The 27,572-nt window shown below is 38.0% G+C and overlaps 3 protein-coding genes across 4 annotated transcripts; all 3 read left to right on the top strand.

Moving 5' to 3' along the window:
* Positions 1-470: 470 nt before the first annotated feature.
* LOC121528438 (elastase-1-like) lies at positions 471-6,230 on the top strand. The gene is made up of 8 exons (XM_041815914.1): positions 471-629; positions 917-1,014; positions 1,108-1,208; positions 1,972-2,097; positions 4,562-4,698; positions 4,794-4,936; positions 5,075-5,224; positions 6,103-6,230. The coding sequence occupies exons 1-8, from the start codon at positions 590-592 to the stop codon at positions 6,112-6,114; spliced, it is 807 nt and encodes a 268-aa protein (XP_041671848.1). The 5' UTR covers positions 471-589; the 3' UTR covers positions 6,115-6,230.
* A 390-nt stretch (positions 6,231-6,620) lies between these two features.
* Positions 6,621-15,246, top strand: LOC121507175 (elastase-1-like). 2 transcript variants are annotated; one of them, XM_041783370.1, is made up of 8 exons: positions 6,621-6,677; positions 6,799-6,908; positions 7,014-7,105; positions 7,229-7,354; positions 7,609-7,745; positions 8,738-8,880; positions 9,816-9,965; positions 15,136-15,246. In XM_041783370.1, exons 1-8 carry the CDS (start codon positions 6,638-6,640, stop codon positions 15,229-15,231), a joined length of 894 nt encoding a protein of 297 aa, XP_041639304.1. In that variant the 5' UTR covers positions 6,621-6,637; the 3' UTR covers positions 15,232-15,246. The 2 variants fall into 2 exon arrangements, with proteins under 2 accessions (XP_041639304.1, XP_041639305.1); XM_041783371.1 differs by lacking the exon at positions 15,136-15,246 and adding an exon at positions 10,062-10,203.
* Positions 15,247-18,448: 3,202 nt separating this feature from the next.
* On the top strand, positions 18,449-27,313 carry LOC121507047 (elastase-1-like). The gene is made up of 8 exons (XM_041783187.1): positions 18,449-18,488; positions 18,594-18,697; positions 21,728-21,828; positions 22,179-22,304; positions 24,450-24,586; positions 24,736-24,878; positions 26,919-27,068; positions 27,244-27,313. Exons 1-8 carry the CDS (start codon positions 18,449-18,451, stop codon positions 27,253-27,255), a joined length of 813 nt encoding a protein of 270 aa, XP_041639121.1. The 3' UTR covers positions 27,256-27,313.
* Positions 27,314-27,572: the final 259 nt, after the last annotated feature.

The raw sequence follows: 27,572 nt of genomic DNA, 5'->3' as shown, positions 1-27,572 counted from the left end.
CACTTGCACTTTATTGCATAAGATAATTTATTTTCAGATTATGCTTTGGAGAGTTGCAACTGAAATGTTGTTTTTCATTTGTAGAGAATCCAGAGGGGCCATTTTTGAAACATTTGGTGAAAATGAAGATAAAAATGATCATGCTCAAAGATTAAACTGTGAAGTTTGCTTTCCTGTTAAATGTTTTTTTTTTTTTGTATTTGTAAGGCCACAAATCAACTTTATACCTCCAAATTTACAACAAAGAGTTCTGTGAACTCTTGCCCAAAATAGATATGATGGACTTTATCAAACCTGATACACAAATAAATACCCGACTAAGTCCTTTGAATTTCTGTGAGTTATGTCATTGAGTGATAAACCGTTCAGTCTACAGTACGTGTCTTTCTTTTCTACTGGTCAAAGCAGGAGGTGTGTGCTAACAGACCGATAACACTGTGAGACCAACCACAGGTGCATTCTTGGCTGCTGTCACATCAGGGCAAAAGAAAAGCAACAAATTTTCCACACCGGCAAAGGTCGAGTCCAGGTATAAAAGACAGAGGAACACTCTGGATCCTTTGCGAAAACGTTCTGACGCAGCGCAGACATGCTCAGGTTTCTGCTGTTGACAAGTCTTGCAGCCTTGGGTGAGAAAATGACCAAAAATAAAGTGTTATTATTGATCTCTTTCTGTCTCTTTCTCTCCTACTCAATCAGATCTTGTGTTATCAAGTCTGTCTCTCTGTTTTAGTTCGTCAACACAAGGTGATACTCTGCTCTGCTAGCACACTCTTGTGCTCTGGCTGCCCTCTTTTCTTTCTCTTCTCTCCTTTCTTTTCTCCTTTCTCTGTAGGCTGAGAGAAAAATAACATTATGAAGCTTCTGGTAGAGCATGATTGTATCTTAAGCCTCTTCTTTTCATGTTTTTAACCAGTGCTGGCTAGGCTGGAGCCCCAGCCTAGGTATCTGGAGGACAGCCTCGGTAGGGTCGTTGGAGGCGAAGTGGCTGCACCCAACTCCTGGCCCTGGCAGGTAACTCAAATCAAAGGACACACACTGTTTCAGCAAAAATGTAGAAATTCAGGGCAGCCTTACAGATCTATAACGGGTGATTTTCTCCTTTAGATCTCTCTTCAGTACAGGTCTGGCAGCAGGTTCTACCACACCTGTGGAGGAAGCCTGATTGACAGAGGCTGGGTTATGACTGCTGCTCACTGTGTGGACAGGTAACATAAATATTAATCCACGCACAGACTCAGTAATCTTCAAAATCAGACTACATAACATGAATTTAACCAGATTTTGACCTGCTTGCGTTGTCACCACCCCCTGTCAAACATGGGGCCTTAATGTGAACATGGGAAATGTTCTTGCAGTGTGCATCCAGGATGCCCCAAAACCATGTCATAATTTTTCCTGCATCTTCCATCTAGTTTGACACCCTAATCTGATTTCAACAATATGCATCCTAACACTGACCAATAGGACGGCATTTTGCACTTGCTTTATTAGTGGTGTAAAACCAACAATATGCCATTCTATTATCGTCTAACAGAGTGATGCAAACCTGTTAAAATACAGCAAAGCTAGTCTGGTGTGTAGTCTGACATGGTGCAATCATAAATGACAAAAAAATGGTTTGATCTGGTCTGTACTCATATCGGCATGAGATGTATATTTGTAGGTCATTTTTGATTACAGTATGGTGAAAATAATCCTTATCACAACAGAGAGATTAAGAACTATTTTAGTTTTTCTAACAGTCTTAAAAACTCACAGATTCATTTCAAACTCTCATAGTACCAAGAGGGTTCATACTCTATATTCATAATGTAGCACAAGAAATCCTCTGTACTTGTGTATTTGGGTGTTTACCTGCAACATTAGACTATTTAATATAACATTAATTGAACTCACACATGTATCTGATCATTAATAAAATCCAACACTGTGTAATTGATTGTGTCCTCTTCTTTTTTGATATTACAGTTACAGGGACTATCGCGTCGTTATTGGCGAACATGACCTCAACAGCAACAGCGGCAGGGAGCAGATAAAGAGTGTCAGCAATATCTACATCCACGAGGGCTGGGACTCCAACAGAGTGTCTAATGGGTAAGGACTGCTTTTTTTTATGTCTTACATTTAAAACCCACATGGCTTCGACATGAAACTGTGCTAACACAACAATGATGGGTAAGTATCTAAGTATGTGGAACAGTTTGAACCTGGAAATAAAAGAGGTAAGATATTGGTTCTTGAAAACAACAAATGTTTTAATAGGTATATAGAGCAGGGGCAGGTCAGGAGAGGTCGCCTTGAATGGCATTCACCCCCCCAAAAAACTGGACTGGGGTCTTTTTTTTGAGTCCTTAAAGAATTAAACTTAGAGGACTTGCAAGATGACACTGTGTTGTTTTAAGTCTAAGTTAAAAATTGCACATATGAACATAATATCTGTAAGATACTCTAATGCAGTGGTTCTCAAACTGTAGAGAATTTTCCCAAGGAAATCACAGAGACATGATAGCGGGACCTAAACTATCCGATTAATCCAGACCAGGCTGACCCAGGCAACTGCTTCAAAGGCTAATTAGCTACCTTACGTGCCCTCTAAAATAAAGGAAAAACTTTGTTAGCCTTTTTGCCTTTTGTGAGACAGAGCTTATATCAAAATCACTTTTTTGGGCTTTACTCTGAAACACTGCCAGGAGCTTTCAAAGTGGCACATTCTCTTATGTCAAAGTATTAAAACTGTAAACTTTAATACATCTCTTCTTTTGTGTCTAAAGCTGAGAGGATTTCAAAGTTAGATAACCAAACATTGCAAGTTAAAGAATGAGAAATTATGGAATGAAATCTTAAGTAAAGAAATACAGTGTGTTACTGAAGTAGTGAAAGTAGGAGAAACAAGGCTTAAATAACTGCTTTAGTGCTTTGTTTGCAAAGGGGGGGCACATTTTTTCTTACTCAAAGGGGTGTGGTCTAAGACAGAAAAAAGTCTTAGCTCACCAGTAGATAAGACTGGTGGAGACAAATTGAGATAGGGTGCATCCCGGTGGTGTGCCCCAAGGATCTGTCCTGGGGCCTTTATTATGTTCTCTACATATGTTTCCCCTGAACAGTGTCAGCAGTCTGGTACCACTTGTATGCTGACAACATTCAACTGTATACATCAATTTAACCCAATAACAAGGATAAACATGTTATGATGCATGACTGTTAAGGGTTGGATGAATGATAATTATCTTCTGATAAAATAGGGTTCTCATCAATACCTCAGAAAACATCTAATCCCATGAAGAGAAAATCCCTGTCTTCTTTGAAATACATTTTTAAAAATCTTGGGGTAATTTTTGATCATGCAATCCTTTTTGATAAACATGTTAAATCACTGACCTGTTCTTTTTTCTTTCATCTTAGAAAAAATCTCAAAACTAAAATCCATTGTATCTCAAGCTGAGTTGGAAATGCTCATTTAAGTTTTTATATTCCCTTTTTACCTGCTTGAATAAATCCTCCCTTTATCACTTACAATTGGTTCAAAATCTGCAACAAGATTGCTGACTAGGTCCAGCAATGCAACTCACAGCTCTCCCATTTTATATTCCTTACATTGGCTCCAAATCAACTTCTGTGGAGATGTGCTTTTATGCCAAACTTGCTCCAAAGTGAGCCGATAAACTGAGTCACATAGGTGTAGGTTTAGCTTCAGTCCACAGAAATTTGAGGTTTTACACTTTTTTTCCTATACTCTAATGTAATATTCCACAATCATCTGTCATGAAGTTGTCTGTCTTTTTGCTGAGAAAAGCACTTAACCCATTATTTCATTTAAATAATAAAAAATAGTATAAATGTCTGACCCGGCTCCCATGTATATTTTCACATCAGTGCCATCAATTATAGTATAATAATGCCTGTGCAAAAACGATAGAGAAGTTTTCTTCATAACTTTTGATTATCCATATTTCAACATGAAAGAGGAATTAACCTTTTTAACCCATTAATGATCAATACTCTTAGAATTGCTTCTACCATACATAACAGAGACCTGAGGGTGCTGTTTTTTGTAAGTGTAATAAAGTATTATGATAATGGAGAGAAAGAAAAAGGACTAAAGTGTGGACAAAGAAATGAAAAAAGTGTGGTATTCTCAGACAAGCAAACAAAGCATATTAATCCTTGGATATGAAGTAGCCTATTTCTAGTGAGGCTGTGAAAATTACAAGTTTCCCAGGAGAAATAAGAAAATGAGAAGTGGCCTTAGAATACAGGATAAACCTAGGAGAAACAGGAGTGCTGCAGGTACAGTGTGCAGGCTGGGACATGCAAGTCCAAAAAGCCAAGACATGCCCTTGAGAAATAGGTGGATAGACCGTGATTAATTTAAAAAAAAATTAAAAGTAATTATTTATAAAATTTTATTTTCATAGTTTTATTGTTGCCTTTTTAAAAAGCTTCAAGCATCCTCAAAATGAAGATAACAGCTAAACAAACATTTATGTTACTTATTAATTTTTTTTGGTAATCAGTCCGTCATTTTGCATGAATGTTGATGTTTGGTTCTCCATTTCAGATATGACATCGCCCTCCTGCGTTTGTCATCTGATGCCACCCTGAACTCCTACGCCCAGCTGGCCTCTCTGCCTCCCTCCGGCCAGATTTTGCCCCACAACAACCTCTGCTACATCACCGGATGGGGACGCACTTCCAGTGGGTTGATTGCATGATCATTCTGGGAATAGTAGTTACTATCTACGTTGGGATTTCTGCATGAATCTTACCTGTCTTATTTCATCCTTATGCAGCTGGTGGCAGCCTGTCTACCCAGCTGAAGCAGGCCTACCTGCCTCTGGTCGGCCATGATGTCTGCAGCAGCAGCGGCTGGTGGGGCAGCACTGTCAAGCCTAGCATGGTGTGTGGAGGTGGTGGTGCTGAGGCTGGATGCAATGTGAGTCTTCTTCTATATATGCAATAGTTTCATGCTCATTAGGAAACAATGTACATGAACATCTAATTACATGTCAACCACTAACTTGTTGCCGTGCACTTCACTTAAAATTTTCTCCTTTTTCATATATTCCTGCAGGGTGACTCTGGTGGCCCCCTGAACTGCCTTGTTAACGGAAAATACTACGTCCATGGCATTGCCAGCTTTGTGTCTGGCTATGGATGCAACTACCCCCAGAAGCCCACCGTCTTCACCCGCGTCTCCGCCTACATCGACTGGATGAACGCTGTCAGTATTACACATATGTACTTCAAATATGTAATAAAAGTAGCTACAGGCTCTGGGCATAGGTGATAGATGGTTGCCTGGGGTACCGTCACAAGCCCTAAACTTTTTAAACAAAGCCTTTCATGTGAACTAAAGGTCACATATTTTACCCCTTTAAGACAAGTTTATATTGGTATCAGAGGCCCCCAGAACCCGCCTGGGAAGTTTGTTGCTGAAAAACACTCCAGTATTGGATTTTTGAACGTCTAAAAACCCTTCTGTTTCAGCCTTGATCAGAACGAGCTGTTTCTGTGTCTGTGGCTTTGAATGTTAATGAGCTGTGACTCCACCCCTGACTCCGCCCCTCTCTGGAAATAGATGCGGCTTAATGGATGTGGCTCCTCCTCTAAGCTGGCTGCTGAGAGGAGGATCTGGAGAGGAAGGTGGAACTTTATTCCAAGCGGGGGGAGGGCCAACCCAACCTGGAGGCGGTGTTAACTCCCCACATGACATCATGAGGGGAAAATCTGAGAATGGCTTGTTTAAGCACACATTTTCAGCTCTGCTTGGCTGAGCCTCACTCACTCTCTCTTGGCAGAGATACATTTCTTACAAAAAGTATTCATCCCCTTGGAAGTTTTACCCTTCTAATGATTTTATAAACCAATCATTGTCCATATAATTTAGCTTTTATGACAATAAAATAACAAAAAAGTAACCACATAAAAATTCCCTCAATGCGGTTAGGTCTAAGCCCATTGCCAGAGCTAACCCTGTGTCACTGAAAACCTCTCCTAACCAGAATAAAGATGCTAGTGTCTCTTGTTTATGAACTTTACTGTAAGTTTTAACAGTTATGAGAAGAAGGATAATCATTATTTGTTTCTCCTGTTTTCCAGATCATGTACTAAACAGGAGAGTCATCCATGGTGCAGCACAGAGACTGAAATTTTCCACCATATTTTCATCAGCTGTACTTACTCTTTTGACTTGTCTCTCAACAAAAATAAACTTCATTAAACTTTGACTGTTGACTCATTTATTACTGAGGAGTTCATACAAACGCAGTCATTTTTGTTATTATAAAGGTTACATGGTTTCTCCTGCCAAACACTGGGCATCAAATCATCCTTCTACTGTGCAAAAAGACGTAAAAGGGCACTTAAAATAACAAGCCATGAATTACAGATCACTTAATGTGTTGAAACAGGCTGTGAAAATGAATGTTCAGCACTCTCAAATTCTTGGAAACACTGTCCATGCTTGAATAAATTCAGTGTATTGTGGCAACCTGCTGTCATGCATCTCACAAACTCTGATAAAGACTGAGAGGAATCACAGGTGTCTTTCTGCTACGCTCAGCAGTGTGCTCATCAAATGAAGGTCAGTGCAGGGTATAAAAGAAAGATTAAAACACGTTGAGACTCAGCAGACATGCTGGCGTTTCTGCTGTTCACTACTCTCACATCGTCAGGTAAGGAAATGTAACGGATGTAATTTGAATAGTTTACTTTTGAAAAATGTAATCTTTTATGTTTGACATTATACAATTAACAGAGGGAGATTCCATATTTAAATTTGTCTCTTTGCTTTAGTGCTGGCAAGGCCGTGGCCGCAGCCCAGTAACACAGAGAGCGGCATCACAGGAAGAGTTGTGGGAGGCGATGAGGTGTATTCATACAACTACTGGTACTGGCCGTGGCAGGTACAGTGAAGAAGAGCCAGAAAGATCTTGTTAAGCAGAATTATGCATTATTAATAAGTGGAATTAACTACTCTTAATGGCAATATTTTGTAAATCTCCTGCTAGGCTCGTATTAGCTCAACATCGGATGAACCGTTGTGTGGAGGGATACTGATCAGCTCACAGTGGGTCATGACAGCTGCTCACTGTGTTGACAGGTAGCATGAAGTATGATGGGTTTAAAACTTCCACATGTTGTACGACATGTCTTGTTCACTGATAACCTCTTTTCTATAGTCCTTTTGATTTGGAGACTAATAAACTAACCCTTGGTTAAACAGTGCCAGCAGTGTGTATGTGGCCCTTGGAGAACTTACCCCAAGCAGTCATAGTAATGTGGAGCAAAGCAGAAGTGTCAGCAACATTTACATCCATCCTGAGTGGAACAGCCACAGCATCTCCTCTGGGTGGGTCAAACTAACACTGCATTCACATATGTAAAACATAACTATGGATAAATGTTTTGATACCCCAGTTTGAGCAACTTCTTGAGTTATTTTTACGTATTTGACGTAGAAGAGAGAATTGAAACAGAGTAAAGATTTCCATCTGTTGGCATTTTTACTTGGACTCAGTTTTGTTTTTTTGCTTGGGATGTTTCTGGATGGATGCAAAAATGAACTAATAAGCTTCTTCAACTGTCTTTTTCATTGACTTTTAGTAATGACATCGCCTTGCTGCGCCTGTCATCTCCGGTCAGTATTACTTCATATGTGAAGCCAGCTACGCTGCCCTATTCTGGACAGATCCTGCCCCACAACACCAACTGCTACATCACTGGATATGGACGCACCTCCAGTGAGTCGATGCCCATCTTTCACATGCAGTTTCCCCAAACTAATATTGGTTTTGGTTATTTTTAAAATGACAATAGTTATTATAAATATTAATTAAATCAAAATTAACAACATGGTACCACCCTAAAAACAAGGAACAACCATCAAAAAGGAGCAAAAGTCAGTCTCACAGTTAAGATTTAAAAAATTATTATTATTTTATAAATGTTAGTATTTAACCCTTAGAGAACAGTTTTGCGGAATATGCCAAGAAGGGACACGTATTATTCAAAGTTAAATAATTTTTGAACCAAAAATCATGGCCCCCTACTTGTAACCTTCCTCTGTAAATCCTCTGTCATGCCATTCTAATGACGCTATCCATTCCTTTGCAGCTCTTACAGCATGTTTTCTAGCAATCCTGGAGCTTGGGTGACTTTCCTGGATCTTTAAAGATTAAATCCACATGAGCAACTCATTGGACATTGGATGTCTTTCTATCAATTTTATAATTGGTTTTTGGATCATACCTGCAGCTAGAGAGTTAGCCTGCTGCCATATTGTTTGTTTATATCCCAGAATACATTGTGACTGGGCTGTGACAATCAATGGCAGGCTGTTATCTCGTCGTGCCGTTTGCAAAACAGCTCATGTGCACAGACTTAGAAACTGCAGAGGAGAGCCTGAATGACTCATAATAGATAGGCTGTAATTTGCCCTCAGAGTCACCGCAGACAGGAACTACTTTAAAACAGTTAATGTTTGCTGTGTTTAGTGCTTAAAAATCTTTTAGTTTTAATTTCTGGTTAGTTTTTGTTTTGTCTTTATAGTTCCATAATTTTTTTTAAAAATTCAAGCGACTTTGCAGCAACACACATATTCTTACAGGGAATGTTCCCCACTAAAAGTACTGCAACTCAGGCTTCAAAACTGCGATGTAGGCCAAGTCTTTGTTTCATGAAATCCACCACATGGCTGATTCCAAACACTAATTTTATCTATGTGTACCTTCAGCTAATGGAAGCAATTCCTACAAACTGAGGTATGCAATCCTTCCTATTGTCGACCACCAGACCTGCACCAGCTTCGGCTGGTGGGGCAGCACCGTCAATACCAACATGATCTGTGCAGGAGGAGGCTCAAAGTCTGCATGCAACGTGAGTATACTGTTAGGACTAAAACACACAAACGTGCACGTGTTTGTGAATCATATGGAAACCAGGCACACCAGTGATTGAACCTGTTCACCTGTATACGGGTGCAAAAAAATTATCTTCAATAGAGATTAATCTCATACAAAGTGAAATATTTCACTTTTTTTCGATCTTGATGATTACAGCTTACAGCTCACAAAAATCCACTATCTCACATCATTAGAATATGACAAAACACCAATACAAAAGGATTTATAATAATAAAATATTGACCATCTTGAAAATTATGCTTATTAATGCACTCAGTACTTGGTTGGAGCTCCATTTGTATTAACAAACAAAGGAACAAACAAAGAAAGTCTTAAATATTTCACTTTGTACAAACTGAATATTTTGAAGTTTAACTGTTTGAATTAAATAACAGCAAAAAAAAGATTTTTTTTAGATGTACCTACAATATGAGAGGGGTCTGACTGCAGACTGCCGATCACTACTGTGAGATGCTGCCTCTGTTAGAACAGAAGGGATGTAATTAGCAGGTACAATGTATTTTCAGTTAAAAATTGTTTTAAAATTTAACTTTATTCATAAATAAAGTCTTGCCATTAAATCCATGAAATAACTACATTTAAATAATAAAACATTTAAAGGTGAGAGGTCTATGCATCATATCTTAGCAGTACTTGATGGCTTTCTTTAGCTACATTAGCTTAAGCTAATGTAGCTAAAGCGAGCCACATGTTGACTTTGGTATGTTATTTTTAACTATTCTAAGCATTGAGGCCCAGTCCATTGTTGCAGAAGTGTGAACCCAACTGAGGCTTCTAACCTGAGTGCACCATCCCAACCTTCTGTTGTCATTTGCTCGTTTCCCAGAATTCAATAAAGGCTAAAAACAGGAGATTAATGGCTCTTTATGGTTCTTTTTGCCACCATAGGGCGACTTTGGTGGTCCTCTGAGCTGTCCAGTTGGCAGTAGCTATGTTGTCCATGGGGTGGCCAGCTTTGTGTCTGGTATGGGATGTAATGCACACCAGAAGCCCACAGTCTTCACACGTGTCTCTGCCTACATCGACTGGATCAACTCGGTCAGTAAAACTAAAGAAAAAAAGAGTCTAATTTTCTGTTTAAACTGGATTTCATGAGTATCTGATGTGAGTTGTATTTGTGTTTTCTTCTTTCAGGTCATGAGCAATCCTTGAAATGGATCATTCCTTTTCAGCTCAAACTACTATGGACTGGGCTCATATTTCATATGAAGCTAGTCTGGTCAAATCTACAAATAATAAAAATATTCATAATAGAAATACCAGTATTTTTTATGGTTTCTTGTAACTGCATTGTGTCCTTCATTTTAGTGTTGGCTGCAGTTATTCAACTGCTCTGTAATTATTTCCCCCCCACAATATCTTTCACATGTACCAGTCTTTTATTAACAATACTGTCTCTTATTGAAGCAAGATTAAGTACTTCATCATTTGGTATCCCATAACTCCAAAAAATTAACCTTGCAAAGCAGATAGATTGGTCAGATTCCACATCTGTCATTAGGCAGATACATCACACAAAGCTTCAAGCTAAATGTGTTCACAGTCAGAGAAGAACCGGATCAGTCAGCATCATTTTAGGAGAATGAGGCAGAAGCTATGGGCGAGTTTTAGTTAAACTGCAAGCCTGTGAACAATGGTGGCTGGAGAAGAGATTTGTGAAGATCTAGCTACAGTGACTTTTTCTTTGATCAGAAATGGAGAACATATTGATTAATTAAAGAATAGAGCAAAGAACAGCCCTGAAAGTTTTCTGGTTTAAGTAAAAGTCTAATTAAACAACTCGTTCCACTGATAGTTAATGATGGTAACAGCTGCAGGCTGATAGTTTTTAAACTTTGGTGGCTTTCATGGCATCTATGTCATGTGCTTAGTTGCTCTGATTGGCCTGTCATGAATGTGACAGACAGAACGTTTGTCCAGTCACTATGGCCTTCTGTTCACGGTGTATGGACTGTTGCCTGGATGGATGTGAAGAATATCCCATGCAACGAATATGTGGAAGTGGTTTATCTTGTTTGTAAGGTTCAGATTTATACAAATGTATGCCCAGATTGTCAGGATATGGGGATTCATGCTTGGCATCCATGAATCTGCACTGTCTCCAACATTCTTGATTTGATTTGTATTGTTGGCTTTTGTCCTTTTAATTTTTCATATTCTTAATCCAGCACTTATTTTCCTTTTGCCTCACTGGTCAAATCTGAATGGTGTTAAAGAAACAGCTGTGTTACCCTTTCTGCTGCCTCTAAGGTGATATTTTGACATTTAGAAAAGCACTGGGCTCTTCCAGAGGTGCACTAGCTGCACGGTAAGACATCCTATAGTGGGAACTGTACATACGTTGCTCTATAATCAGAATGGGACTCAGAAAAAGAGTCATGATGAAAATACAAATAACAAAACATTTTGTGTATTTTCCTTCCCCTGGAATGCAGACTTCTACTTCCCACATCTTTTATGAAAAATCTGGTAAATGTCAGTAATGTTGAAAGTTTATATTGCAGACTTTTGACCTTAAAACACTTGGATATCTTCCATAAAAAGCGAGTCCTTTGGGGGAGCATTATCAATGATTTATGTAGATGCTCCCAGCCATAGTTTTATTAGGATATCTCTATGTGGGTGTTTCTAGCAAGACTCTCTAAAGTCAGTGTGAAGAGAAGTCACACTACTATTTCCTCATTATACTAAATAGCCATCCATCTGTTTATCTCAAAGTTACATTTGCATCTGCCTAAATTTATTCAACCAATGAGTACCAGAGCAATAAATAAATAAATAAGTAAATAAATGGGTGTTCTGCTGCAAATTTGTGGCATTTAATGTGTGGAAACAGGCAGCTTTGCTATCTTCATAAACCTACCACAGTCACACTTCAGATCAGCTAAGTATTAACATAGCATAATCACGTCATTTTAGCAACATTTCAGTACTGAAATAGTTCTATTTTAGCTATTGAATATAAATGTAATATATACTTGTTTAAAAAAATGCTTATTGCTGTATACATTTATATAATCTTCTGTAACACATGGTGGGAAAGCTTTTTTCAGTCTGTAAGTGAGGTTATTTGCTGGACAATTTTTGCTTAAGAGCAGTTATAAATCAAAGACTGTGAAACAGTAAAATGTCAATTTAATCATTATTATTTCTGCCTGATTGCCCCTCTAATGATTTTTTTATCTATGTTTTGTATGGACAAGCTGCTCCAAACCAATTGCCCCTTGAGGGATTAATAAAGTTGTTGAATTGAATTGAACTGAATTGAATTGAGGACACTGTGACCCTATTTGAGGCTGGTCCCAACTGACTATTCGACCAAATAATGCTCTATTGTGTGGAGTGAGTAAGGTTATTCTACAGCTCCAGGGCTCTGAGGTGTGCTGGTTGAATTTTGGCTGACTCCTCATACCACAGACACTGACTTTATGAGGTCTTCTCCTCTGGCAAGAGTCTACAGTCTGGACTTAAATCCATCTGAGATGCTGTGCCGTGACCTTGAACAGACCGTTCATGCTCCAAAACCCTCCAATGTGGCGGAAATATAAAAAAATCTGCTAAATGAGTGGGCCAAAATTCCTCCACAGTGGTGTGAGAGACTCTTTGCCAGTTATCACAAATGCTTGCTTGCAGTTGTTGCTGCCAAAGTTGGAACAACCAGGTTGGCCGTAACGTCTTAGGGTCATAGGGCCAGGTAGGTCTGAATAGCTTTTTTCCTTTATTAAATGAAATCATCATTTAAAAACTTTATTTTGTATTTACTCTGGTTATCTTTGTATAAAATTTGTGTGATAATCAGAAACACTGAAGTGTGACAAATGTGCAACAATATAAAATAAAAGAAAGAAATCAGGAGAGAGACAAATACTTTTTACAGCACATACTGTGTATAGTTACTATATCTTGAAGCCCCTGGGGGCAGGAGGCCCCAGACATCTGTCTTCTATTGTTCAACAGTAAAAATTCCTGCCCAGGGGTTTGTTTTAGGTCCCTTTATATTCACTGTTTACATGCTGCTCCTGGGCCACATGCTGCACTGACACAGGATAGACTTCCATTATTATGCAGATGACACTCAACTCTATGCTCAGTTAAATTTTGGCACCACTGTACGGCTAAGTTATTATAATTAACTAAAACTAACTAATGATAAATTGTAAAAATCATTTTAGTTAACCAAAACTACATAAAAACTAAGTTTTCAAAAAAAATGAAAACAAACTAAATGACTAAAATTAAATTAAATTAAAGACAGAATCTCCTTAGTTCTAATCTTTGACAGCAGCATACTGACTGACATGTATGCCCAACCCCAGAGGGAGTAAAATGCCCTGATTTGATTGGAGATTACTTCACACAATGGCAATTATTACCTCCACCAAGGAGGTTATGTGATCAGGTGGGTTTGTTTATTTGTTTGTTTGTTCATTTGTTAGTTTGTTAGCAACATAACTCAAAAAGCCATGAACGGATTTTCATGAAATTTTCAGGAAATGTCAGAAATGGCACAAGGAAGAACTGATTAGGTTTTGGGACTGATCCAGATCACTGTCTGGATCCAGGAATTTTTAAAAGGATTCTGTACTATTGGGAGATAGGGCTAATGGCAGAGGTCTGTGCTGTTACCACTTTACACCATGAGATGGCAGACATGAGCAACTTATTCAAAGTTTTGGATTTTATAGAGTTTGAAAGACACATGCCCGGTCGAGGAGACGAGTCGGAGTGTAACAGAGAGAAAGACAGCGAATTGTGGCAAGAATACTCACAATGCTGGGAGGAATAGAGGAATATTCACCCTCTGCCATGACTTTCAGTCATCCTGTGAGAACATGGGTGCTTCCGCCATGACAGTCCACACGTAGCAAAGCCAATGCTTTGCCTCACCATGTCTCCACCCCACCGGGGAGAGAGTAATCGGCGAATTAGAATTTGGGAGTCATCCAGATCACCGTCTGAATGTTTTTAAAGGATTCTTCACTATTGGGAGATAGGGCAGATGGCGGAGGTCTGCGCTCTCTGAGTGCTTTTCTAGTTGGTCTTAATTTATATACAAACATCAAAATTGAATAAATGGAATGTAAAGTGAAGAGTCCTTTTGGGTCTTGCCCCTGGCAGGAAACCAATTTTGCTGAATAAATAAATAAATAAATAAAACTAACACTAAAACTAGAAGATGAAGCATTTTTTCAAAATAAAAACGAAATTAAAACCCAGCAGGAAAACCTAATTAAAACTAAACCCAGCAGGAAAAACAAAAGGTAAAAATGAGATGAAAATAAAAACTAATGAAAACCCCCAAACTATTATAACCTTGCTGTACTGTTGTTTGGATTAAACAAGTACTACATGCAAATGCACCCTGATCATTGGGCTTCAGAGAGCAGGCGGGTGGATTTTGCTACATTTTAGCAAAGCCAGGCTTTCTCTCATCTTGTTTTGTCTCCTTATGCTAAGCTAAGCTAATCAGCAACTGGTGTAATACTCTTTCCTTATCACTCCTCTCATTTAACTCTGAAAGCAAGTATAAAAATTTATCCCAAAAAGTCAAAGTACTCCCCTCAGTTACTCATATCGCATGTACACTGTAGTCCATGAAAAGGCCACTTCTACGCTAACATGCTGTGAAGAGCTGTGATCATACTGAGTTGTCTACATGTTGCTCAGCAGGATTTGCAGCCTTCAATGTGGAGCATTAAAGTACAGCATTGGTGAACATGCTGACACCCTGGAGCCTTCTTAAAACTGACACATGAGGCAAAATATAAAGTACAACATTGTTTCTCCAGCCCAAATCACAGGTTCAAAGGTCAGATTTTCTTGGATACGGTAGCTACAACAACATTTTTATTGAGCATTTTCATCATTTGAAAACAGAGAGTTATAAAAATCTGCTGTCCTGTGCTTCATGAATATTAATCCAAGGCTTAAAGGAGAATACTGTACTGCAGCCTCAGGTTGTAACTGTGAATTTAAATACTGATCTTAATCTCATGTAAGCAACAACTTTCAACTTGTAGCACATCTTATAATCTCTTCCAATCATCTCCTCTCTGCGTGTTCCTCTCTACCTTCTGCAAAGCTCTAAATCAGCCCAAACAGATTGTTGTTTTCATCAGAACTACTTGGATAGAAATGTGAATTTCTGTGCTTTATGAGAGCTTATTCATGGCTCTATTCATGGCTGATGAGTGTGTGGCTCTTTCAGAGCATGATGTGGATCCATACCAAGCTGCGACATCGGGGTCTGAGTAATGAAGCCAACACAGACACGCCAAATCTCCAGTTTTATGAGTGGCCATAACAGGCTGGCTCCAAGAACAAGACAATCCAGAGACAGTGTTTCCAGCCTGGAACCAAAACAAAAGATATTTTAGTCTCTAAAGCCCTTACAACAACTGAATAAGGGGTCAAATTAGGCACAATGAACAACTTTCATTCCAACAAAGGATTTACTGTATGAATCAATAGAGTGATTGCTTTGGAGATCCTCAAAATCAAAATGCTTCTGGCTACATGGTGGCATCTTCCCTGTTTATGTCACTGCTGGGTCCTTTCCTCTTTCCTGAGTATAAATCTAACTTTTGCAGCATGAGTTTACCCTGCTGATACTCCAGTACAGTTATGTGAAAATAGCAGTCTTGCATACATTCTTTAATAAGTTCAATGTTGTAATGTCTATTGATGCCAATATCACAATAAACCATTTGAAATATATCAAAGTGCATACATATTTGATCTGCATATTACAGTTACAGTTACTCTGATGTATTGTACTGCATGGCAATTCTGCTGCCAGGGGAGGCCAAGGCGCTATTATGTGGGTAACTTTCAGGGGTCCAGAAATTGAGGGCCAATGGAGGTCAGCAAAATGATGGTCTATTATAAAGTTAATCAGTGAAAAACCACAGTTTATTTCTAAACTGAATAATAACCACTCCTTCTGAAAAAACAAACAAACAAAAAATAAATTAATTTATATATGTTTACAGTAGCACAATATAGTCTTTTTAAAAGTATAAACCCCTTTTCTTAAAACAGAATTACCTTTATTGGTATCATTAACAATGTAAAGATATAAATGATTCCCTGCTGGGCCAGGGTGTGCACAAATGTCAGGATGCTAGAAAATAAAGTAGAAAAAAATGAGCCATATTACAAGGAAAAGAACTGAATAATTATTTACAAGGACAGAAAAAATGGGTGAAAAGCAGCAAAAATGGGTAAAGTAGAAAGAAAAAATGACAAAAATGGGTTAAAAGTGGCATAATATGGCAAAATGGCAGCAAATGGGTTAAGGTAGCAATAAGAAGTGGCAAAATAGGCAATAAAGTGGAAAAATGTTATTTAAGTGGCAAAATAGGGAAAGAAATAGAAATATGGGGTTAAAAGTGCAAAGAGAAGTGGCAAAAAATGGGCAAAAAGCAGAAAAAAAAATGTGAAAAGAAGTTGCAGAATGGCTGAAAAACAACAGTTAGATGCTGAGTGGTAAAAAACAAAACAAAGCTGTAAAATGGGTATGAAGGGCCAAAAAAAGGGTTAAAGTGGCAATCAAGTGGCAGAATGGGCTGGGGGGGGTTAAAAGTGGCAAATAGGGATTACACCTGTCAAAAAGAACACACGCAAAATAGGTTAAAAGTAGCAAGAAGAAGTAGAAAAAATGGGTGAAAACAATAAAACTGATTTAAAGTGGTAAAAAGCAGTGGCAAAATAGGCTAAGAGGGGGTAAACGGCAGTCACTTACTTTACACATATTACATATTTTACTTAACTGACGTTACTTTGTCGAGATCTATTTTCACTTTGACATCGACAAGGTTTTTTTTGTAATTTTTGGTCAAATGATCTTGACCATGATTGATTCATAAAATCAATAAAGGGGTCAAACATCTTATCAGGCTGTCTTTGACATGATATTCAGCTTTTCCATGCAACATTCAACATGTATCTGTCACAGCATCTGCTGTGAAAAGATTTTAGTCATTAAAACAGTAAACGAAGAATTGATTGGTTGACTAAAGTTAACCTCAAAACTTTGATGCTGTTTACAGGGTATATAACAAAATGTTGTAATGGCTTTTATTCATTGTAATATGATTCAAATGTATTAATTCATGTCCAATTTAATAGTCACTTAAAAACACTATCAAAATCCTAAAGATGTAACATTTCTTGGCAATTGTGCCCACATGTGTCCCTACATTAGAAAAATAAGAACTGTAAAGCAGTGAATCTCTGCAGCTCCATAGATTTTACCTCCATAGAAAAATAACTACTTAAGTAACTTAGATATGGTATTTTGTAAGCTAGTATAATAGCCACACAAAGTGATTTTTGTGTCACAGCAGCTTGTGTAAAAGTGCACTTTGTACTAACCTGTGCATACAAAAACAGACATGTTTGGAGTTTTAGTCACATAGAGTCTGTCATCAGTTCTTAGCTGGTGGGTTGGGACACAAAAGTTGGTCACAGAGCTATTTTCAGTGGGTCAAAAATGTGTGACAGGAAATAAAAAATGGGAAAAGAGTCTATGATGGAAAGAAAGAGGACATAGAGTACATTCATATATGCTACATGCATGTCCATCCATGGCCTCTATAGTGAAGAGCTCCCTTCTCTCTGTTTTTCCACCAAAAGTCCAAACTGGAACAATTTTCAGTCAACTATGTCGCTGAAAATTTGGGGAAATTTGGGGTAATTTCTCTTTGAGGAGATGGTTGTGGGTCCACTGTTGGTGTAAATAACAAAAGCAAAGAGAACAAAACAGGTTGTTTCTTTGTTTCCTTATTTTTTGTCTAAAACAAAAAAACAAGACAATCAGCTGTTTTTTTGTTTCGGTCAAAAAATAAGGAAACAAAGAAAAGACCTGTTTTGTTCTCTTTGCTTTTGTTAGTTATGCCAAACAGATCTGACTGTTAAAACATGCCTTGGTCACCCTATGCACATCATTTCACCATTTTTCTAAGTTCTAACTGTATAAATTTCAATAAAACCAGTGGAAAAAAAATCCAACTTTCTGATACTTTTCTATGGAGCCCTCAGAGCTGGATGTGATTGCACTGTGGGGCTTCATGATAGGTGGATTGGATATCCTGAGAAAGTCATTAATAAATCTGAATGTGCAGGAGAATAAATGCACCTTAAGATGGAAATTAAGTCTCATAATGGAATGAGATAATCAGCATACACACTTTTTCAATAAATTAAACCTAAAGCTTTAGAGGAGACAGAAACCAGGGGGAATTAGCAGAAGAGGAGAATCTCAGATCTGAAAGTAGAGGCCAAATCAAGTGGAAAAAAATGAAATCAGATGCTCTGTCAGCTATTCCATACATGAATCCTCCCCCACAAGTCGACACTGTACTGATAACTATGAAACACAGGCAGGTGAACATGCTTGTTCTGAACTGGTCTCACACACAGAGACATGCACACATACTCTAGCAGCATGGGGGGCCAGAGGGTATAAAAGAGTAGTGGGCAGTGAAGTCCAGCTCAGAAAGTTTCAGGAGACAGCAAACATGTTCAGGTTTCTTTTGTTGACCTCTATCGCAGCCCTGGGTAAGAACTGCCTGTTTCTTCTTCTCCTTTGACACTCTGCAGACTCACTAACTCTCCTATCAAACTCTTGATCTGTTTCTGACTCTGATGCTCTCTGTGTCTCAGTGCTGGCCGATCTGGAGCCCCAGCCCAGGTTCCTGGAGGATGACTATTCTGAGGAGAGAGTTGTGGGTGGCGAGGTGGCCAACCCCAACTCCTGGCCCTGGCAGGTACAGAACTGTATCAACTGTAAAACCTCCACACATTGTTTGTTTTTCTGTGACCACCACAGATTTTGATCATCAAGATAAAATACACCTTTGAATGTTTTATGGCTTGGCTTTCAGTACTTGCAGCTCACAGGATCTCTGGAAACAGAGCTTTGGTCATGAATAGTATGGATAAAGGCTTTTGACCACCTTTTGTTCACAGTCATACAAGGGATTAAAAAAAATCCCAGCTCCCCTTTAACCCAAATATTACTGAAATAAAATGACTGCACAGTTTAGTTTCCTTCAATTTAAAGAGGAAAAAAAAGCTTTAGCTAACTTTATCAAGACTTGTGCTACTTCAGTAGAATTGTTTGTGTTTTAATGTCAGAAATTCATGGCACTGAACCAACAAATTCAGCATCAGCCTCACAGAAATGTCCTGGGTTAAAGATCCATGTTGGCAGAACTCTGGTCTGAACTGGAAACTCACAGCAAAGATGATGACTGTACTGTGAAGATGAGAAAAGTTGTTGAATCTGTGATATAATGTAGCTTTTCGGCTTTAGCTTTATCCAAGCTACTGTTGGAAGTTTAAGAGGTCGGGAGGAAAACTAAAATTGATCATGATATCTCATTCTGACCTATAAAAGCTGATATTAATGACCACATGTATTAGACAGTCTGGGTCTGTTGGTCTTATTAACGGTTTGGTTATTTCACTTTTTGTTTATGTTCTTGAACTGTCTGGATCCTGCTCATGTTGGTGGTGTCATTGTTCTGCTTTCTGTCTTTTCATGAGTTTTGTTGCTTTGTTCTTTTTGCTTCTGCACATGTTTGTAAAAGTGCAATAAAGACAAAGTTATTATTGTTGTTATCATTATTATTATTGTTATTATTATTATTAATCAATGATAGTTATTTGTGAAAATTATTGTAATAATAATGGTGATGATAATACTGCTACTACTACTAAAATGATAATAATAATAATAATAATAATAATAATAATAATAATAATAATAATAAGCGTTTTTATTGTAGTTATTATTATTAGTATCAATAATATCAAAAGTAAATATAATAATATAAAAAAGGTAGCTTGGTTATGGACAGTGTTTGACATGTCATTGATGAACAGCATAATTAATTTTGATGAATGTTTGATTTTTTTATGCTGTCTAATTAAAAGGAAAAAAAGAAAGCACACAGTCATACAATTCATATAAAACAAGGATTTTTCAAATTTCAAAAGAATTAAATCTTTTTACCAGCTACATTCCTGTAAAAAATATATACCAAAAATATACAAAAAATATACAAAAAAAACAAAAACAAAAACAAAAACAAAAAAACAGCAGGCCAATAAATAAATAAATAAATAAATAAATAAACTTTTAGAAATGAAACCCTTTTAATGCCAATGTGGTGCACAACACTATTATTTTAAAATAGATTAAACAATAATAATAATAATAATAATAATAATAATAAATCTGAATGCATGTTTAATTTTCTTTACAAAACAATAATTCAACATAGATAAATTCCAACTAATAACAACAATAACAATAACAATAAATAACAGTAATAATAACAATAATAATAGTAACAATAATCTTTAATTTTTTTTCTGCTTTAAAAGACTAACATCTTCTTTCCTAGATGCTGTCTTGATAGTATAAAAAAAGATCCAAAATTTTTTAATGAATCTTAACCCTTTAAATGCCAGCCTGTGGGCCTGAACCCACCATTATGAATTGATACAGCCTTGTATATGTCACCAATGAAGAGCAAAATTGATATTGATGCATGTTTACTTTTTTACCGTGTCCCACCTTAAATTTTTTTACTGTCATCAAATATAGAAAAGATAGAATTTTTTTCCTATTTAAAAGACTGCTTTTGTTAAAAATAAATAAGTAAATTTAAAAAAATCAATATCTCTTGAGGAATTTCATCTTTTGAATGCCAGTCTAGTGGTCCAAGCAGACTATTATTTCTACATAGATAACCCAAGAAAAATAATGCTAGAGATTTTTTTAATTGACAGACACAGTCTAGGACATTTCACTGAAGAACAGCAAAATTGTTTTTATTTTACATTTAATTTTTCTTTTATACTGATTTAAAAAAATGTCCTAGTTCAAAATTTCAACATAAAAAAGTATTCTTAATATTTTTTTTACACTTTTAAAGACTTGAACCTTTTACCAGCTCCTGTCCTAATGATAGAAAACAAGTAATCCTACAAAATTATTATTATTATTATTAAAAAATAACAACTTTTAAAAGAAAATACTGTATTTTGGGCCTTTTTTTGCTTGTACTGTCAAGATAGAGCATTGTATAGAGGCAGAAACAGAAATAAGAGAATGGTGAATGACCTATGGTTAAAGAGCCACAGGCTGGACTTGAACGGGGGCCGCCTGCATACATGAGGTGTGACCCAACCATTAGCTACACCATCTAAACCCCAGATAAAGCCTCTATAGTATAACTATAGAGGCAAACTGGTTGTTTTCTTCTGCATATCAGCGCTGTGATTGACTGATGACAGTCCAGGGTGAAACCTGCCTCTGATCCAATAACAGTTGGGATCTGATCCAGCTGACCCTGAACCCTGAACAGGGCATACAGCATAGATAATAGGTGGATGGATAAATGTGTGGGCATGCAAAATCTATTTTTCCACCAGCATCTACCCCAGAGCAGTAACACATCATAATTAACAAGCTGATCATATATTTGTGAGTAAAGTCAGGCAAACCAGTGGCTGTATGAAACAGACTGAGCTGATTTGGAAACACTATAAGTTTATGTGCCTGAGATTGAGCACAAAAATAAAACAAGATTGACTTCTTTAAAGGTCGCTGCAACATACATTTTTCTGCAAGCAAACATCTCCAAAGTTTACCAGGCCAAATTAATAGTGCACTTTAATGCTTTATGCATAACTTTGTGTTGGGAATGCTGCCAAAGCACCCTCAGCTACAGTGTGAATGTGTCTTTTTCTGGCAGTAATGCTCTTTTATTTCCTCGTTTCCTCAGGTCTCTCTTCAGTACCAGTCTGGCAGCAACTACTACCACACCTGTGGTGGAATCCTGATCAGGAGAGAATGGGTCTTGACCGCTGCTCACTGCGTGGATCGGTATGACTTCCATGCTTCACAGAATAAATGCTGAGCCTGAAGTGATACATTCATAAAAAGAGCTGAAAAATAACACACAGGCATTTCATCTTTTACATCTTGATGTTTTAAATTCTTATCAAGGTCATTTAAAGTTGAAATCAGGCTCCAGTGTTCTTGTATTTTAGCCTGATTTAATATCAGACAAAAAAATATTTCACAGAAAACTCACTTTTGCCCACACAGCTGAGTTTTCATGTTTAGAGCTGATCTTTTCAGCAGCTATCCTGAGGTCACATGAGATCACCAACAATCAGGAAGGCCATTTTGAGTGGTTAGTAAAAATTTTTTTTGTTTTTGTGCATCCACAGTGGTAAGACCTGGCGTGCTGTTCTTGGAGATCACAACATCAACTCTCACGAGGGCAAAGAGCAGTACATGGGCGTGAGCAAAATCTACCTCCACCCCCACTGGAACCCCAACAATGTGGCTGGAGGGTGAGTGCATTCTTATGGGTCAAGATATGACCTGATCCTGCATGCATAGCTCCGGCTATGTATGTATGAAGCAAATGAGAAATGTAGAGTGGATGTAGTTATTATAGGACTGTCAAAAGGTTAATCAAGATTAACCTTAGAATTGATTTAGTTAATAGAAATTAATTGCATCCTTCATTGAATTTTAAAATTCCACTATTTAGCAAACTGTTTGGATTTTCTACTGTCTTAAACTAAGTGTAAGTGACTTCCTGTTTGGATACAGATCTGCCTTTATATGTAGATCAAAGATTCTAACATGAACTTAACCACAGAAAAAGAAGTTTTAATGGATTGAAAATAGAATAAGAGAACATTAAAAAGCTTCAGATGACTTTTGACTTGTCCACTAAATTATTTTTCATTAATGACCCTGTAAATTGAAAATAAATCTGTATTTAGGCTTGTTGTATGATTGTCCACTGTGTTATGTTAAATTTCAGTCAGATAAAACATCTCTAAGTTTACAAAAAGCTTCAAAATCATGAAAAATGAGGCAGTACAACAGGGGTGTCCAAACTTTTTCCACTGGGGGGCGAATACAGATATATATAATGATATAATTTTGTCCTGAAAAAAAAAAACAAAAACAAAAACAAAAACAAACAAACAAACAAACAAAAAAACAGCATAGAAACTTGTCAAAGTGTTTGTTTACAGTATTAGCATGGTAGCACTGTTTTGTGCAGAAAGGGAGAGGAATAATACAGTCAAGCACAAGCTTCATGCTCTGTTGAGGGCCATATTTTATTTAATTAAAAGAAGTGTTAGCGGGCTGTGCAAAAATGGGCTGCTGGCCACATTTGGTCCCCTGGCCATAGTTTGGACACTCCTGCAGTACAACCTGCTTCAGGATGGGATGGTGTGGGCGTGCCTTTTGAACGAGTTGAAGCCACACCCACTCACAATAATTACAATCCTTTCAGATTTAAAAAAAAATATGCTACGATCTGAGTGGAAGAAAGCACTCATGCTTTTAGCATGACCCTTGACCTTATGTTGACCTTATGATAAAGCACAGCTGCCTAGCTCTGTGCCAGAGGAGAGTAAAAGTCAGTTTTCTGGCTCAAACCTCTGTTATGGTGCTTTTAATGATCATAAACTACTGTTGCTGAGAGATTTGGCAAATTCACCTCACAATGAACAAAAAACAGCATTTAACTTTTAACTTTCAATCAAGGCTGTGACATCAGCTAACAACAGACTGTACTAAGATTAACTGCTCGGGGTTTTATATCATCTTAGCTTTAGGGGGGTGGGATAACTCCCCACTGTGGGCTGGTGACAACACCAGCCCCCATATTTGCCCCACTCAAATTAAATCCAGCCAGGAAAGAGGTGGCAAACCTTCTAACAGTCTAAATCCAGAATTCAAGGACACAAAGATCTCAGTGTTTTCACATTTACAGCAAGCATATTCCAACATATCTGGTGTGTTAAGACATAAATTTTGGATTTCACTTTACAGGGTCTTTAAGTAAAATAAGCCTTTGAGGAGCAGTGGCGGACTTTACATCACAGTGGCTGCAAGGAGACACTGATGTGCTGCAACCAAAGTGTTTTGAAAGGAATATTACAGCATGAAGTTAATCATGATTTAGAAAAAAATAGAGCAATATTTGTGGTCCTTAAATTAATGGGATTAACTGGATTACTCTTGATAGCCTTAGCCAAATTATTATAACAATGTGATGTTATATTTTGGTTATTGCACTTGATACTTTCTTTCTCTTTCTCTCTTTTTTTTTTTTTACCCCAAAAAACTGCAATTTTTTGGTTATCATTAAAGGTACTGTTTATGGAATTTTGACACTGATATTTTATTTTACATTAATCAAAAATATAACTTCTTGGCTGCAGGTGTCAGCCACACATGGGTCTGTATGTGAGTGAGTGAGTGAGTGAGTGAGTGAGTGTACTTTCAGAGCCGTACAGAGTTGCGGTATGGGCGGGGTTTAGTTGTACTTAAAGCTTTTTGTGATGGCTGCCTCCCGTTCAGTGATGACCTTGGATGTAGCTTTAGCATACTGTCAGTCTTACTAGAACTGGACCAGGATTCTGTGTGAAATAAAGAATAAAAACAACTTTCATATTTCTGCCCTTCAGATATGATATCGCTCTCCTGCGTCTGTCTTCTGATGCTTATCTCAACAACTACGTCCAGCTCGGCGCTCTGCCTCCCCCGGGTCAGATCCTGCCCCACAACAACCCCTGCTACATCACCGGCTGGGGTCGCACCCAGAGTAAGTCTCACACAGCCATACAGTGATGTAATAAAATGTGTAATATTTGCATAAGGAAATTATGTTATCTGATTATAACACTATAGACACTTCAGCGTGTAAATGATGTGGTAGCGGTTGGATAATGATGTTTCATGTGCCGTCCTCAGCTGGCGGTCAGCTCTCTGTTAATCTGAAACAGGCCTACATGCCCATCGTTGACTACAAAACCTGCTCCAGCCTTGCATGGTGGGGCAGCACTGTGAAGGACACCATGGTCTGTGGTGGAGGCAACAGTGACTCTGGTTGCCAGGTAAGAAAAGACAGGAACATATTCCATACAGTATATGGAAAAAAAGTATTTGGTCACCTGACTGTTAGACCAACAGTTACAGTAATGACTTTGTATTCAAATACATGCAGTTTAAGAAGAAGTCAGACCCCCTTTTGCAGCTGTAACAGCCTCCACTCTTCTTGGAAGGCTTTCCGCAAGATTTTTGAGTGTTTTTTGGGGGAATTTGTGCCCTTTCAGTCTGTTGAGCCTTTGTGAAGTCAGTCATTGTTGTTGGACGTGAAGGCCTGGTTTGTAATCTCTGTTCCACTTCATCCCAAAGTGGCTCGATGGGGTTAAAGTAATGGGTCTATACAGGCCAGCCTAGTTCTCCTAAATCAAACTCATCAAACCATGTCTCTATAGCCCTTTATTTGTGCACCCAGGTACATTCATGTTGAAATAGAAAAAGGCCTTCCCTCAAAACTGTTGCCACACAGTTGGAAGCACTGCATTGTTTAAAATGTCTTGGTATGCTGAAGCATTAAGAGTGCCCTTCATCGGAGACAAGGTGCCTGACCCAAACCCAGACTGCCTCATCTAACAGCCAAACAGAGAAGCATGATTCATCACTCCACTGTTTCCATGGCTCAGTCCAGTGTTGGTGAGCTTTACAACACCATCCGAGGCTTGGCATTGGACTTGTTGATGTGAGGCTTGCACGCAACTGCTCGTACATGGAAATCCATTCCTTGAAGCTCCTCCTGCAGTTTTGTGCTTATATTAATGCATGTGGAAGGTCAGAACTCTTCAGCTATCTAATCTGCAGTGTTGGCCACTTTTACACGCCTTAGCAGTCCTTGACCCCGCTCTGTGATTTTACGTGGGTTTCTGCTTCCTGGCTGAGTTGCTGTTGTTCCTAAACACTTCCACTTTCTAATGATATCACTTACAGCTGACTGTGAAATATCCAGCACAAACCATCTTATTGCAAAGGTGGCATCCATCACAGTAACAAGCTTGAACTCAGCATTTGAATATAGTAAATAGATTAAACAAAATTTGTAAGTAGTAAGGTAAGTAGATCAGTTAGTGCTAATATGCATAAGAAGTGAGGCATTTTACCAGACAGCCTTTTATAGCATTTGAGTTACCATGATAGATTAATTAGTTGCAGCATTTGAGTATGGTAAAAAGATTCATTAGTTATTGGCATGGTAAGGAGATTAATTTGTGCAAATATGCATATGAGGTGAGGCATTTGTCCACAGTGATTTAAGTTACAGCGTACTTTCTAACAGTATTTGAGATACAGTGAAGCAGTAAGAGACAGTGCATGATACTTTACATTAAGCAGGACCAAGATGCTTTTAAAATAAAGTTTTATTTTCTGACTCTATGTAACTGTTGAGTGGTCATCATGTAATTCTCTTTGATGACCACTCTCTGTTAAAGTGCAGTTTTGAATACCATTCACTTTTATGATGCTAAAGATTAGTTTTGCAAAGCTTTTTTAAAAAATAAACCCTTGATTTTTGAATTAAGGTTTTAAGTCTGAACTGAGGATGTGAGTAAAAGCAGAGCAGGCTCTTCACAGCTGAGATTTTTAACCCAGTTTCTTCAGTGTCACCCTGAATTTAGAACAAACAGAACTGATGTTCAAGAATAAGCAGACTGGGAAACTTAGAAACACTATGAAGAATTTTTCACAATGCAGTCCCACTCCAGTGTGATAAAGTCAAACTGAGCACCCCCACCCCACTCCCCTCCTCCAGCTGAGGTCTGACCCCGTCCTGTCAAGAGAAGATATTTTGGGGGACACATGCGGGATTACTTGCTGCATCAGCAGGGGCATAAGTCAGTAACAATGATCCAGACTTGTGCTTAAACTGCACAAAGTGTCAAAGTTTTGTAAGCTCACTCTGTGTCCAAACTTTCTTGAGGCTGTCATGGATTGGATGAGGATATGAGAAGTAGGAATGAGTTGAAGGCATTGGAGAATGATGTATCTGCTTCAAGCTTTACTGGAAGGTCCTTATATGTTGATTTTTACTGTTGTTTTTTTGTTTTCTGTGAATTCAGGGAGACTCTGGCGGCCCCCTGAACTGCGCCGTCAATGGCCAGTGGGTGATCCATGGTGTCACCAGCTTTGTGTCCTCCAATGGCTGCAACTCCCACAGGAAGCCCACTGTCTTCACCCGTGTCTCTGCCTACATCAGCTGGATAAACAGCGTAAGTAAAACCAAAATGAAAATATTTAACACAAGTTTCACTTTAAGCTTGCTGTATCTGAAGGATTTAATCATCGTTTCCCTCCACCCTTCACAAAAACACGTCTATTTGTGCAGCTTTTTGATGGATTCTTGAGGATAATCACATAATGACTCATGTGTCCTTGCTTTGCCAGATCATGGGTTGAGAAGGAGGACGATCACCATGGAGACGAGCAAACCACTCTGGATTCATCTCGGTTTCTGCCAAACTCCATCAGAATAAAAATCTCTCATGATGTGCATTTTGGACTCTGGCTCCATTGTTTGCATTGTTTGATGTGTGGGAGATAGCAGGCTCTGCTCATCTTCAGATTAATAAAAAAAGAAGTAATTTAAGGTGAAGAGTGTCTTAGGTGTTTCTGAAAATATAAAGCAAATATATTCAGACAGCAAGTGATAAAAGACTCGAAAGCTTAAAAAAGGAGTGACAATATCTTTTATGATTTAAATAAACTTAAAAAAT

The sequence above is a fragment of the Cheilinus undulatus genome, linkage group 3, assembly GCF_018320785.1.
Source record: "Cheilinus undulatus linkage group 3, ASM1832078v1, whole genome shotgun sequence".
Lineage (NCBI taxonomy): Eukaryota > Metazoa > Chordata > Actinopteri > Labriformes > Labridae > Cheilinus > Cheilinus undulatus.
This window is presented reverse-complemented; position numbering and strand designations above follow the sequence as displayed.